At 47.0% G+C, this 15,996-nt stretch overlaps 1 protein-coding gene across 5 annotated transcripts in view; it reads left to right on the top strand.

Annotated features, from left to right (window-relative positions):
• Nucleotides 1-15,996, top strand: part of MAD1L1 (mitotic arrest deficient 1 like 1) — a 1,517,492-nt gene that overhangs the window by 1,025,762 nt on the left and 475,734 nt on the right. For all 5 annotated transcript variants that reach the window (XM_063934609.1, XM_063934611.1, XM_063934608.1 and 2 more), the window contains exon 16: nt 10,828-11,038. In XM_063934609.1, coding sequence (XP_063790679.1) covers nt 10,828-11,038 — 211 coding nt within the window. The remainder of the gene's footprint in view (nt 1-10,827; nt 11,039-15,996) is intronic.

The raw sequence follows: 15,996 nt of genomic DNA, 5'->3' as shown, positions 1-15,996 counted from the left end.
CCGTACTGCAGAAGGTGTTTTAAATAATGTATTCCTGTGATTGGGTGGGTAGGGGCCCCAGTGCTTTGCTTTGCCCAGGGCCTACAATGCTCTTAAGACGGACCTTACTCTAAGGAAATATGTGTTGTTAGAAAGGCAGCAGAGATTTTTGACAGTAAGCACGAGGAGAATGTAAGCGCATGGATAGTTTATTAACAGCATGGTTTTTTGTGTGTGTGTAATAGTCTAACAGGATCGGGGGTAGGGATCAGTATAGTCAGGATAGATTGTGTGTTCTACCTGTTTTGTTTCTTGGGTTCCCTGCAGTCCTGCCCCTTTTCAGTTTTATTTTTGGTGTGTGTTCTGTTTTTGCTACTCTGTGCGTTATTGGGAAAGCATTGCTTTTCAGGTTGTGAAACACCTCTGCTGTCGTAGTACGCCACAGGAATCTGGGTGTATCCGCTATGAACGCTACTCTGGCCCAGTAGGGGTAAGTGGCTGTTTTCATGACCCAGTCCAAGTTGTCATCTTCCTGTTCTGCCCATGTGATTATCAAGCAATGCTTTCTCTGCATTAATAAAATGAAATGACCTTTACCATTCGTTGTCATTTCTTTAGTGGGGGTAAAAAGGGGAATGTCATTTAATGGTATTTCTCTAACGTCCTAGTGGATGCTGGGGACTCCGTCAGGACCATGGGGATTAGCGGCTCCGCAGGAGACAGGGCACAAAAATAAAGCTTTAGGATCAGGTGGTGTGCACTGGCTCCTCCCCCTATGACCCTCCTCCAAGCCTTAGTTAGGTTTTTGTGCCCGTCCGAGCAGGGTGCAATCTAGGTGGCTCTCCTAAAGAGCTGCTTAGAAAAAGTTTTTTAGGTTTTTTATTTTCAGTGAGTCCTGCTGGCAACAGGCTCACTGCATCGAGGGACTTAGGGGAGAGAAGTGAACTCACCTGCGTGCAGGATGGATTGGCTTCTTAGGCTACTGGACACCATTAGCTCCAGAGGGAGTCGGAACACAGGTCTCACCCTGGGGTTCGTCCCGGAGCCGCGCCGCCGACCCCCCTTGCAGATGCCGAAGTTGGAAGAGGTCCAGAAGCAGGCGGCAGAAGACTTTTCAGTCTTCCTGAGGTAGCGCACAGCACTGCAGCTGTGCGCCATTGTTGTCAGCACACTTCACACAGCGGTCACGGAGGGTGCAGGGCGTTGGGGGGGCGCCCTGGGCAGCAATGTATAATACCTTTTTTATGGCTAAAAATACATCACATATAGCCCTTGAGGCTATATGGATGTATTTAACCCCTGCCAAGATCTCACAGTCTCCGGAGAAGAGCCCGCCGAAATAGGGGGCGGGGCTTATTCTCCTCCGCACACAGCGCCATTTTCCTGCTCAGCTCCGCTGTGAGGAAGGCTCCCAGGACTCTCCCCTGCACTGCACTACAGAAACAGGGTAAAACAGAGAGGGGGGGCACTTTTTTGGCGATATTACTATATTTAAGCTGCTATAAGGATACAACACTTATATAGGGTTGTTCCCATATATATTATAGCGCTTGGGTGTGTGCTGGCAAACTCTCCCTCTGTCTCCTGTCAAAGTCAGAAAAATGTCTCTATGCACGTTGCCATATTTGCACCGCACACTGGTCCGTGCTGCGCATGCGTACGCTCTCCCGTGAAGGCGCATACCCGCAATAGCGTGCACTCGCAGGCGCGGTATGCGTATTTACGGTAGAGTTTATGTAGTCGTAGCGTGCGACTCATTCGTTACATATTTTCACAATTAATGTAGTTTATAGATCATGGTCCCTTTGATAGTTTCTGAAAGTTTGGTTAATATAGAAGGTCCCTGAGCTAGGGAATCCCTCTTTGTATCGTACGAAGGGTCTAACAGGAATCATACAGCAGTGTTTGGTACCCATCGGAAGAGTATTTAATTAGCAATATTCCGGTGTTGGTTTGGAGCGTATTAATCGCTCGTGCGAATAGTTATGGACATAAGAAGTTTATGTCCATTTCTACTATTTACTCATACTCAGGTATGCGGCGGGAAACCTAGTTCCCCACCCACCTGAGCTGTTTGAAATCGTCACAGCCCACCTGTATGAATCAACCTATGACCTTTTGTTGTGATACAGGGTCGAATTCCTTCATCCAATGGACAATGGGATTGTAGGGACTATGAGATTGCATTGTGTGTGGGGCATAAATAGGCAGGCCGACCACATCCAGCTCTCACTCTTCAACGGTTCTCATTGCTGAAAATCGGGTGCTGGATGTCCAGGCGCATGCGATCGTTTACCCTTGTGCGTAAGTTTCTCTCCGTAATCATTGTCTTTCTGTGAGCCAATTTCTCTCATCTCTCTCCGTCTCTCTCTCTCACTCTCTTTCCCTTCTCTCTCTCTCTCGTATCTCCCCTAGACTAGTATTGTATTGTATTAGATAGTATTGTATTTTGGTTAGGAAGTCTTTGTTATATTGTAGTGTATCATTTGTACTGTTATCCCCTTTTTACAAGTATACTAGATATAATACAGTTAATAGGCTTTGGACCCTAAACCAGTATCTGTGTATTTCCTATAGTGTTAAGTGTTCACTTGAGCGTCGGTGACGCTCAAGCAGCTTTGTAGTTAGTCAGGTTACACAAGGTTGCACTTACACCCTGTATTCACATTAAGGTATTCCGTGTATTTCATTGGTATAAGGTTTAGACATAAAGGTATAGCGTTGTGAGCGTCTGCGCCGCTGGTGATCTCCTCGTGGTCTCGAGCGTCCGCTACGCCATAGCGAATCATTACTCTAGTCATAGCCAATAACGTGTCCTGTGATCGCTGGGCCGTGAGCGAACGTGACGCTTGAGCGTCTCGCCTACGGCTGAGCGATCGTTACGCAACTAGCGTACCATTACGGTACTTCTTAAGTAAACAGCGTACAGTGTTCTTAGCTTCATAAAGGGTTGTTTATACGACAAGGGAATTTAGCATTATCACTCCCCAAAGGGCTAGTGGGGTCCTGTCTTCAATAGAGCATTCCCTGTGTGTCTGCTGTGTGTCGGTACGTGTGTGTCGACATGTATGAGGACGATGTTGGTGTGGAGGTAGAGCAATTGCCGGTAATGGTGATGTCACCCCCTAGGGAGTCGACACCGGAATGGATGGCTTTGTTTATGGAATTACGTGATAATGTCAGCACATTACAAAAATCAGTTGACGACATGAGTCGGCCGTCAAACCAGTTGGTACCTGCCCAGGCGTCTCAGACACCGTCAGGGGCTGTAAAACGCCCTTTACCTCAGTCGGTCGACACAGACCCAGACACGGACACTGAATCTAGTGTCGACGGTGAAGAAACAAACGTATTTTCCAGGAGGGCCACACGTTATATGATCACGGCAATGAAGGAGGCTTTGCATATCTCTGATACTACAAGTACCACAAAAAGGGGTATTATGTGGGGGGTGAAAAAACTACCTGTAGTTTTTCCTGAATCAGAGGAATTGAATGATGTATGTGATGAAGCGTGGGTTAACCCAGATAGAAAAGGGCTAATTTCAAAAAAGTTATTGGCATTATACCCTTTCCCGCCAGAGGTTAGGGCGCGCTGGGAAACACCCCCTAAGGTGGATAAGGCGCTCACACGCTTATCAAAACAAGTGGCGTTACCGTCTCCTGATACGGCCGCCCTCAAGGATCCAGCTGATAGGAGGCTGGAAACTACTCTAAAAAGTATATACACACATACTGGTGTTATACTGCGACCAGCCATCGCCTCAGCCTGGATGTGCAGTGCTGGAGTGGTCTGGTCGGATTCCCTGACTGAAAATATTGATACCCTGGATAGGGACAGTATTTTACAGACTTTAGAGCAATTAAAGGATGCTTTTCTTTATATGCGAGATGCTCAGAGGGATATTTGCACTCTGGCATCGAGAGTAATTGCGATGTCCATATCTGCCAGAAGAAGTTTATGGACACGACAGTGGTCAGGTGATGCGGATTCCAAACGGCATATGGAAGTATTGCCGTATAAAGGGGAGGAATTATTTGGCGTCGGTCTATCGGATTTGGTGGCCACGGCAACTGCCGGGAAATCCACCTTTTTACCTCAGACCCCCTCCCAACAGAAAAAGACACCGTCTTTTCAGCCGCAGTCCTTTCGGTCCTATAAGAACAAGCGGGCAAAAGGACAGTCATATCTGCCCCGAGGCAGAGGAAAGGGTAAGAGAGGGCAGCAAGCAGCTCCTTCCCAGGAACAGAAGCCCTCCGCGGGTTCTGCAAAGCCCTCAGCATGACGCTGGGGCTTTACAAGCGGACTCAGGAACGGTGGGGGGTCGACTCAAGAATTTCAGCGCGCAGTGGGCTTGCTCACAGGTGGACCCCTGGATCCTGCAGGTAGTATCTCAGGGTTACAGGTTGGAATTCGAGAAGTCTCCCCCTCGCCGGTTCCTAAAGTCGGCTTTGCCAACGTCTCCCTCAGACAGGGCGACGGTATTGGAAGCCATTCACAAGCTGTTTTCTCAGCAGGTGATAGTCAAGGTACCCCTCCTACAACAGGGAAAGGGGTATTACTCCACGCTATTTGTGGTACCGAAGCCGGACGGCTCGGTAAGACCTATTCTAAATCTGAAATCTTTGAACCTGTACATACAAAAATTCAAGTTCAAGATGGAATCACTCAGAGCAGTGATAGCGAATCTGGAAGAAGGGGACTTTATGGTGTCCCTGGACATAAAAGATGCTTACCTGCATGTCCCAATTAGCCCTTCACATCAAGGGTACCTCAGGTTCGTGGTGCAAAACTGTCATTATCAGTTTCAGGCGCTGCCGTTTGGATTGTCCACGGCACCTCGGGTCTTTACCAAGGTAATGGCCGAAATGATGATTCTTCTGCGAAGAAGAGGCGTATTAATTATCCCTTACTTGGACGATCTCCTGATAAGGGCAAGGTCCAGAGAACAGCTGGAGGACGGAGTAGCACTAACCCAAGTAGTGCTGCAACAACACGGGTGGATTCTGAATTTTCCAAAATCTCAGTTGACCCCGACAACACGTCTGCTGTTCCTGGGAATGATTCTGGACACGGTTCAGAAAAAGGTGTTTCTTCCGGAGGAGAAAGCCAAGGAGTTATCCGAACTTGTCAGGAACCTCCTAAAACCAGGAAAAGTGTCTGTGCATCAATGCACAAGAGTCCTGGGAAAGATGGTGGCTTCTTACGAAGCAATCCCATTCGGCAGATTCCACGCACGAACTTTTCAGTGGGATCTGCTGGACAAATGGTCCGGGTCGCATCTGCAGATGCATCAGCGGATAACCTTATCGCCACGGACAAGGGTGTCTCTTCTGTGGTGGTTGCAGAGTGCTCATCTGTTAGAAGGCCGCAGATTCGGCATAAAGGACTGGGTCCTGGTGACCACGGATGCCAGTCTGAGAGGCTGGGGAGCGGTCACACAGGGAAGAAACTTCCAGGGAGTATGGTCAAGCCTGGAGATGTCTCTTCACATAAATATACTGGAGCTAAGAGCGATTTACAATGCTCTAAGCCTGGCAAAACCCCTGCTTCAGGGTCAGCCGGTGTTGATCCAGTCGGACAACATCACGGCAGTCGCCCACGTAAACAGACAGGGCGGCACAAGAAGCAGGAGAGCAATGGCAGAAGCTGCAAGGATTCTTCGCTGGGCGGAAGATCATGTGATAGCACTGTCAGCAGTGTTCATTCCGGGAGTGGACAACTGGGAAGCAGACTTCCTCAGCAGACACGATCTACACCCGGGAGAGTGGGGACTTCATCCAGAAGTCTTCCACATGATTGTGAACCGTTGGGAAAAACCAAAGGTGGATATGATGGCGTCTCGCCTCAACAAAAAACTGGACAGGTATTGCGCCAGGTCAAGAGACCCTCAGGCAATAGCTGTGGACGCTCTGGTAACACCGTGGGTGTTCCAGTCAGTGTATGTGTTTCCTCCTCTGCCTCTCATACCCAAAGTACTGAGAATTATACGGCAAAGGGGAGTAAGAACGATACTCGTGGCTCCGGATTGGCCAAGAAGAACTTGGTACCCGGAACTTCAGGAGATGCTCACGGAAAATCCGTGGCCTCTACCTCTAAGACGGGACCTGATTCAGCAGGGACCGTGTCTATTCCAAGACTTACCGCGGCTGCGTTTGACGGCGTGGCGGTTGAACGCCGAATTCTAAGGGAAAAAGGCATTCCGGAAGAGGTAATTCCTACACTGGTTAAAGCCAGGAAGGAGGTGACTGCACAACATTATCACCGCATTTGGAGAAAATATGTTGCGTGGTGCGAGGCCAGGAAGGCCCCCACGGAGGAATTTCAATTGGGTCGATTCCTACATTTCCTGCAAACAGGATTGTCTATGGGCCTCAAGTTGGGGTCCATTAAGGTTCAAATTTCGGCCCTGTCGATTTTCTTCCAGAAAGAATTGGCTTCAGTTCCTGAAGTCCAGACTTTTGTAAAAGGAGTACTGCATATACAGCCCCCGGTTGTGCCCCCAGTGGCTCCGTGGGACCTTAATGTAGTTCTGGATTTTCTCAAATCCCATTGGTTTGAGCCACTCAAATCGGCGGATTTGAAATATCTTACATGGAAGGTAACCATGCTACTGGCCCTGGCTTCAGCCAGGAGAGTGTCAGAATTGGCGGCTTTATCGTATAAAAGCCCATATCTGATTTTCCATTCGGACAGGGCAGAACTGCGGACGCGTCCTCATTTTCTGCCTAAGGTGGTGTCAGCGTTTCACCTGAACCAGCCTATTGTGGTGCCTGCGGCTACTAGCGATTTGGAGGATTCCAAGTTGCTGGACGTTGTCAGGGCATTGAAAATATATATTTCAAGGACGGCTGGAGTCAGAAAATCTGACTCGCTGTTTGTACTGTATGCACCCAACAAGCTGGGTGCTCCTGCTTCTAAGCAGACGATTGCTCGTTGGATTTGTAGCACAATTCAACTTGCACACTCTGTGGCAGGCCTGCCACAGCCTAAATCTGTCAAGGCCCATTCCACAAGGAAGGTGGGCTCATCCTGGGCGGCTGCCCGAGGGGTCTCGGCATTACAACTCTGCCGAGCAGCTACGTGGTCGGGGGAGAACACGTTTGTAAAATTCTACAAATTTGATACCTTGGCTAAAGAGGACCTGGAGTTCTCTCATTCGGTGCTGCAGAGTCATCCGCACTCTCCCGCTTTGGTATAATCCCCATGGTCCTGACGGAGTCCCCAGCATCCACTAGGACGTTAGAGAAAATAAGATTTTACTTACCGATAAATCTATTTCTCGTAGTCCGTAGTGGATGCTGGGCGCCCATCCCAAGTGCGGATTGTCTGCAATACTTGTACATAGTTATTGTTACAAAAAAATCGGGTTGTTCTTGTTGTGAGCCGTCTGTTCAGAGGTTCCTACGTTGTCATACTGTTAACTGGGTTCAGATCACAAGTTATACGGTGTGATTGGTGTGGCTGGTATGAGTCTTACCCGGGATTCAAAATCCTTCCTTATTGTGTACGCTCGTCCGGGCACAGTATCCTAACTGAGGCTTGGAGGAGGGTCATAGGGGGAGGAGCCAGTGCACACCACCTGATCCTAAAGCTTTATTTTTGTGCCCTGTCTCCTGCGGAGCCGCTAATCCCCATGGTCCTGACGGAGTCCCCAGCATCCACTACGGACTACGAGAAATAGATTTATCGGTAAGTAAAATCTTATTTTTTTATTAGATTAAGCCAGATGTTCTCAAATGCGGTCCTGAAGGCACCCCAACAGTCCACGTTTTAAGTATATCCATGGCTCAGCACAGATGGTTAAATCAAATTGACTGAGGTATTACCCTGTGGCCAAGCATGGATATATTTTAAACCTGGAGCACAGGGGTGCCTTGAGGACCACGTTTGAGAACCTCTGGACTATAATTAGCTGTTGTGCAGCTTTATATTTTGTAGCCAATATATGTTTGCCACCTCTCCAAACTTCTCACTGGGACGGTTACCATCCCTTGTATATATTAATGTGAGCAGGTAAGCTAGTTTTTATTGAGAGTTGGTTCCCCTCTTCTGACTGTAGTTATCTGCCCATTCATTATTTACATTTAGTTTGATGACCTGAGTAAAATGATGAGTTTTCAGGGCTCCCATTTTTTTCTATGGTAAACTATGAGCTTGAAAGGACAGGGTTCTCCGGTACTTTCCTCGTACTTGATCTGCCAGCTTGCAGTCTGAATATGGAATCATTAACTTGTGCTAGAGCAAAGACCTAAAACATTCTAAAGGTTTAGCTGGCTTTCATGCTTAGAAGAACTTGAAAGATTGATGAGTTGTGTGTTCCCAGGGTGTTGTGTTTGAAGGTGTACTGAGATCTAGTTTTATATCCTCAGCTATGCATTGCAAGATTATTATACTTTTATTAGTGTCTTTGAGCATTTATAGCTCTCTGGGTGTAAGATGATTCACTTTTAGGACATCAGTTACACCGTATCATATATTTAGTCTAAGCCCTTGTCTGTGTATTTTATTTGTAAAGTTTGGCACCATTCAGGAGTTGCCAGCTGATCGAAGATTTTTTCATAATGATTCTGTGTTTTACTTCTACACCTTTCAGATTAAAAAGACAGGTCACACACTTTTTTTTTTTTTTTTTTGTGCACGAGTCCAACCCGGACTCGACCTGGCTGAGACTCCTTTCATAAAGGTTGCTGAACCTGGCTTATTTCCAGGTCGGCAAAGTCACTGCACACAGGCGCAGCGCCAGCACTTGGAGAGGGGAGGAGATAATCTCCAAGCACTGACTCTTACTATTCTGTAAATGGGATCCGGATTACCCGTTTACACTGAGTCTTACCTGGGTCCTTCCCAGGGGAAAACCCTGCTGGCTAGCAGGCTTGGATTCCCAGGTCACTGGACCAATGTGGAGCCGTTTCCACTGACCAAAATCCCTGGTTGATGCGCGTTAGTGTGCAATAACCCGGTATTTTCACGTCTCTGGAAAAGGGGTATTATTTAATTAGTCAACTGCCCTGATGACTTTGGGACCCTGACTTGAGTGAGTGTTGGCTAAATAAAAGTTAGCATTTTGCGTGCAAAACAAAGATGTTTGTCTTTCCAATCAGATAATTATTAAGCACACCTGTAGCTAGCAATTTTAACCGTCTCACACCCTTGCAATGATTTTAGAATTCAATTAATACGGGTTCTCCTGCCATCTACAAAGCAAGGCTGCTATTCCCTCTTTGACATGTACTTTTTGTAACAGGGTGTTTGTAAAGAAGATGAGGGTGTTGCGAGAGCTATACTGCACACTCTAATTCCCAAAGTATTGAGAGGTGCTACCATGCCGAGACTTATAGTTCCACACAGAAAAAAGGATAACATTGCAGGAGTACACCCTAGGCACCAAGCACTGCTAATAACAATAATAGTAGTAAAATCTGCAATTTAATATTCAACTCCAGTCTTTGGGACACACTAACATGGCATGTTTTCCTTGTTTCCTCACACAATCACAAGTGACATACTTATAAAACTATCAGTAGATTTTTTTGAAATGTGTCCGTAAGTAACTGCACCTGTGCTCCAGCAGGGACATACTGTATGTTATACATGCACGGTTAGTGTGTCCTGAGGACTGGATTTGAGATGCACTGGTGTATATAACCTACTGTACGTTCCCTTTGCCTGGGAGATACCATGATATATCTCTGTACAGTACACTATATGCAAATGACAAATGTTTCCTGTGAGGACAGACTTTGCATCATGACCTCTGCTGTATGGAGGGTGCATTACACCTCTCTCTGTTTATAATATGTATAGTGGAGAAGAAGTTCTGTAAAGCACTTGTAGAGCCTGATTATGAGTCAGATAGATCTCTGTGTGTGGGCCTAATTAACAATGTGCATTGTGCAGATATGAATTTTCACATCTGTGATTCTGAATCAGACGGAACTCTGACTGATCTATCCATAAAATATAGCTTTTTGTGGTGGAAGCTGGGCAGTGACTATGCAACCCACAGAACTGCCCTGACTTGTGAGTGTCATGGGCATGTATCAAAATCTCAGTGTGATTCTGACATGTGAGTAGGGGGAAGGAAAGTGCAATACAACACATTGTTGATACCAATAATGATGCGTGTGGCGGCTGGATTAAATACAATGGGCAACACAGGTTTCCGCTTGCAGACGCATGGACCCTGGCATTAGCCCTACATATCCTCATATAAGCATGAGATAGTAATAATTCACAATTGGGACGTTATAAGCAGGTAGCTTAAGGTTTTCTTCTAGGTGGTGTAGTGCTTCTTTAAGCCTGTAGGTGTCACTGCTTATGAATCTAAATGTTTACCTCTGGCTTAACAACAGTGTAGGACTGGGACATGAAGGGCCCACCGGGGAATACAGTGATTGGGGCCCTTGTTTATGGGTATGGCCAATTACCCCAGAGACTTGGCTAACCATTAGAGAGTGCATGGGCTGGAGCTTATGATAAATATATATAGTAGTTACTGCTAGTGCATACATAATAATGTATCAGCTTAATAACAGCAATGCATTGTAGAGAATACATAGTCCTGCCCAGTATAAGGTAACATGTATAATGTAGAACTCAAGTGCACAGTCTGGAACCTGATCCCTAGAAGAGGAGGTGGGCCCACTGTCAGTGGGGCCAAATGGGGGTTTCCCCTGTACCCCTCTGGGCCAGTCCAACCCTGCTTAACAACATTCTGCTCTCCTGAATGATATGCTTGTACTTTTCAGAAAGTCTTTGGTATCAGTCTTTTCATACTGTTGTAGGACTACAATGTTTATTTGTATTTGCAGGAAGTAATCTGAGATGTGTTTTTTTATGTTTTAGGGTACTTATGATCCAGGCAAAGTAAAAGTGATCCATTTCAGTATGAATCCAGCCAGTAAAGCGCAACAGCAGCGCAAGGATGAGGCGCAGAGTCTGCAGGAGGAGTGCATTAAGTTGAGAGAACTTGTCCGCGTTTTGGAGGGGGGAGCCCCCGTTCCTGACAAACTTGAGGCAGCGGGGAGCATCCAGGCTGCCACACAAGAGGTTACAGGTAGGAGGTTTATTATGTTTAGAATGGCTTTTATAGTATATTTTTCCTGTTAATAGGACAAATTAAAAATATTGCATCAAACACAATGCATCTCTAATTACTTGCTATAGGTAACTGTATACCTCCAGTTGAGAAACATTCATTTTCAATCAACATTGACATTAGTGGTAGTGTATGTGTATTATATCTTTGATATCTCCTACGTTACATGTTTAATGAATGAGTCCGTAACTGAAAAATAACAATTGAACATGATAACTTAGAGAGTGATTGTGAATAGGCCCCGTAGAGTCCATTTCCATCACAGGGATCCACTTTTCCTCATCTGGCTGTTCACCCGAGGCGGCTTCCCACCTGTACAGCTAATCACTTCTGTGCACCAATAAAAATGTAATCAGGGCAAAGGCCTAGTGGTGTTTGGCTTACGCAGGGACTTGACAAAGTGAATAAGCAAACATTATGCTCCTCCTTTACTACAGCTATGCTCTGTTTCAATGACCAGTGCAAATATTAGATAGGATAAGAGACCCCTGTCTGGTGCCTTTAGTGATTCCAAAAGGATCAGGCAAAAGACTCTGTATTGAGATCCTGTCTTAAGGAGATTAGTGCAGGGTCTTAATGCCTGGAAGGAAGTCCCTACCGCGCCCAAACTGCTTAACGGGTAGCAGTTAATCTGGTTAAATGATATCTGGAAAGTAAGCAACAAGACTGAGATTTTTGATGACTTGTTAAAATGGATGAGACTAATGACCCATGTGGTATTATCAAGGACTTACCTCCCAGGGATAAAGTTCATCTGATTGCCATGGATCAGATGGTGCAAGGGTGGTCTTCTGTTTGCCGGCGGTCGGGCTCCCGGCGCTCAGTATACCGGCGCCGGGAGCCCGACCGCCGGCTTACCGACACTTATTTTCCCTCGTGGGGGTCCACGACCCCCATAGAGGGAGAATAAAATAGTGTGGCGCGCGTAGCGCGCCACCGTGCCCGTAGCGTGGCGAGCGCAGCGAGCCCGCAAGGGGCTCATTTGCGCTCGCCAAGCTGTCGGTAAGCCGGCGGTCGGGCTCCCGGCGCCGGGATGCTGGTCGCCGGGAGCCCGACCGCCGGCCACCCGTAGTGAACCCATGGTGCAATACTAAATGTAATGGGCCCCACACACTGACAGATCCACCGCCGAGCTGCTCGATGGCAGATACGGGCGACCCGGCGGCGGGGGGGGGGGATAGGGTCAGTGACGGGGAGAGTGAAGTTTCTTCACTCCCCCCGTCACCCGGCTCCATAGCAGTGCAGGCAAATATGGCCAAGATCGTCCATATTGACCTGCATGCACAAGCGACAGGGCACCAGTGATGAACGAGCGCGGGGCCTCAACACTGAAAGATATGAACGGTATCTCGATCTCGTTCATTAGTGAACGAGATCGTTCATATCTTTTAGTATTATCGCCCACTGTGTAGGGCCAATAATTGTTCTGCAAGGACTTTAGCATAGATCTTGACATCAGGGTTCAGCAGCAGAATGGGCAAGTCGTCCGTGCAGTTAGTTGTATCTTTGCCATTGTTATTGATTGCCAAAACTCTATCTATGAGAAAAAGAGCAATCCCGTTACCCTACAGTATGCTGCTGAACAATTACACTAGACTGAGCCAATTAATCCATCAAATGTTCATAACACTGTCAGCAAACCCATCTGGCCCTGTGTGCGCGTGTTCTATTTATTTCTATTGTAGTTTCTTTGGCTTTATTTTCCGCCTACAACACCTCACACTCGTCAGGGGATAATCTAGGCAGATCATGGTAACACAGGAAATTCTGCACCGTTTCCACAGAATGTGACGAGGAATTTGTGGTTTGTTTTGATATTATAAAGATTTATGTAGAATTGCCTGAACTCCACTGTAAATCTGGTTATGTCACTGTAATCTGATTATGTCATGAGTAATTTTACCAGAGTTACATTTAATAGTAAATACATTTCTTTCTGAGAGTTTTGACCTCAGTATGAACATCAACTATATGTCGGCTTTGCTCCATTTTTCATAAAGAGTCTCGGGTAGCTCTCTAATTGAGTTCTCTGCTTTTGCTGAGAGTCTCGGGTAGCTCTCTAATTGAGTTCTCTGCTTTTGCTGAGAGTCTCGGGTAGCTCTCTAATGGAGTTCTCTGCTTTGGCTGAGAGCAGGAGACTCGGAGACCATAGAATCATGGGTACTATCTAACTCTGGGGTCTATTTACTAAGCCTTAGCTGGAGATAAAGTACCAGCCTGTCACATGGTAGTTAGGAGCTGATTGGCTGGTACTTTATCTCCATCCACTTTATCTCCATTTAAGGCTTAGTAAATAGACCCCTCTATGAGCTTTTCATGGGCTTCAAGCAGTTTCTGCCATCTATCTTCCTGGGCAACGGTGATTACCATGCCCTGTATTTCTGCCTAGCTAGAGTAACATGGGTAGGTCAACATTAGTAGTGAAATTCTTCCATATCTCAATATTTAGCTCAAGTGGGGATTTTCATGGGTTCTTTCATTTATCATGTGTGGACATCTTTAATGAGGGAGTAGAAGTATTTTATAATAAAGTGCAGTGTATCTACCACTGGCTACCGTCCTAATGGAGGGAGTGATTGGAAGGGTGTCGGTAGACGTGCAAGCCCAGCATGTGGAACCATGGACAGTAATCCCTAGCTACAGTATGTGGCTTCCTGAAAGATGAATACACATGGTATATAATCTGTCTGTGTAGAACAGCGCTTTTCATTCTTTTTTCTCTTACGTCCTAGAGGATGCTGGGGACTCCGTAAGGACCATGGGGTATAGACGGCTCCGCAGGAGACATGGGCACTCTAAGACTTTAGAATGGGTGTGCACTGGCTCCTCCCTCTATGCCCCTTCTCCAGACCTCAGTTAAATACTGTGCCCAGTGGAGACTGGGTGCACTGCAGGGGAGCTCTCCTGAGTTTCTCTGAAAAGTCTTTTGTTAGGTTTTTTATTTTCAGGGAGCACTGCTGGCAACAGGCTCCCTGCTTTGTGGGACTGAGGGGAGAGAAGCAGACCTACTTAAATGATAGGCTCTGCTTCTTAGGCTAGTGGACACCATTAGCTCCAGAGGGTCGGAACGCAGGTCTCACCCTCGCCGTTCGTCCCGGAGGCACGCCGCCGTCCTCCTCACAGAGCCGGAAGATAGAAGCCGGGTGAGTATGAAAAGAAAGAAGACTTCAAAGGCGGCAGAAGACTTCAGATCTTCAATGAGGTACTGTGCAGCGGTCACGCTGCGCGCCATTGCTCTCAACACACACACACACACACACACAAGGCACTGTAAGGGTGCAGGGTGCAATGGGGCGCCCTGGGCAGCAATTATTACCTCAAAAACAGCACTGGCACAGGTCTCAGATACTGCGGAGGCAGTATAGTATAAAACCCCCGCCAGTATAAAGAAATTGCGCGGGACCGAAGCCCGCCGTCAAGGGGCCAGGGCTTGATCCTCCAGCACTAACCACGCCATTTTTATCCACAGCATGCTGCAGTGAAGTGCTCCCGGACTCTCCCCTGCTGAAAAATAACAGGGGGCAAAAACGAGGGGGGGGGGGGGCACATTTATTAGGTGCAAATTGTACATATATATATATATATATATTTATATAAAGCGCTATTTAGGCTGGGACCTTGGTTTCAGTATATTGTGGCACTGGGTGTGTGCTGGCATACTCTCTCTCTGTCTCTCCAAAGGGCCTTATTGTGGGTCAGTCCCCATATTTATTTATCCCAGTGTGTGTGGGGGTGTCAGTACGTGTGTGTCGACATGTCTGAAGCGGACAAGGCCTTAACGCGCTGGTCCAAAAAGGGTAGCACTGCCGTCCCCTGATTCAGCGGCCCTATAGGATCCTGCGGATCGTAGGCAGGAATCTACCTTAAAATTAATTTATGCGACTACGAGAGCCCTATTTAGACCTGCAGTAGCGTCGGCATGGGTAGGTAGCGCAATTACAGCTTGGGCTGATAACTTGTCATCTGACATTGACACCCTAGATGAAGATAGTACGGTGTTGACCTTAGGTCACATCAAGGATGCAGCACTATATATGAGAGAGGCTGCGAGAGATATTGGGCTTTTGGGTTCAAGAGCTAATGCCATGGCAGGTTCTGCTAGTAGGTCCCTGCGGACCCGTCAATGGACAGGTGATGCTGACTCAAAGAGACATATGGAGGCTTTACCTTACAAGGGTGAAGTTTTATTTGGGGAGGGCCTCGCGGACCTGGTTTCCACAGCTACCGCGGGTAAGTCATCTTTTTTGCCTTACGTTCCCCCACAGCAAAAGGAAACACCCCAATAACAGATGCAGTCCTTTCGGTCGCGTAAGTTCAGAAAGGGGCGTGGCTTTCTTTCCTCGCCAGAGGTAGAGGGAAAAGAACACCGGCTACGGCTAGTTCACAGGATAAATGTCCTGCCCGGCCTCTACTAAATCAATCAAAGAGGTGCTTCCACACCGATTTTCAAATCGGCCTTGCCAGCTACTTCCCCGGAGAGGAAAATAGTTTTGGCTGCCATACTAAAGCTGTGTCAACAGCAAGTGATTACCATGGTTCCCCTAGTGCAACAGGGAAAAGGGTTTTATTCAACCCTATTTGTGGTCCCAAAGCTGGATGGCTCGGTCAGACCTATTCTGAATCTAAAATCCCTAAACCTGTATTTAAAGAGGTTCAAATTCAGGATGGAATCTCTCAGGACAAGGATATCCAGCCTGGAAAGGGGGGGATTTTATGGTGTCACTAGACATAAAGGATGCATACCTTCATGTCCCCATTTATCCTCCTCATCAGGCGTACCTAAGATTTGCTGTACAGGATTGTCATTACCAGTTTCAAACGTTGCCGTTTGGGCTTTCCACGGCCCCGATAATTTTCACCAAGGTAATGGCAGAAATGATGGTGCTCCTGCGCAAGCAAGGGGTCACAAGTATCAC

The sequence above is a fragment of the Pseudophryne corroboree genome, chromosome 7 (assembly GCF_028390025.1).
Source record: "Pseudophryne corroboree isolate aPseCor3 chromosome 7, aPseCor3.hap2, whole genome shotgun sequence".
Lineage (NCBI taxonomy): Eukaryota > Metazoa > Chordata > Amphibia > Anura > Myobatrachidae > Pseudophryne > Pseudophryne corroboree.
Note: the sequence above shows the minus strand (reverse complement) of the source record. Positions and strands in the feature narration are given on the sequence as shown.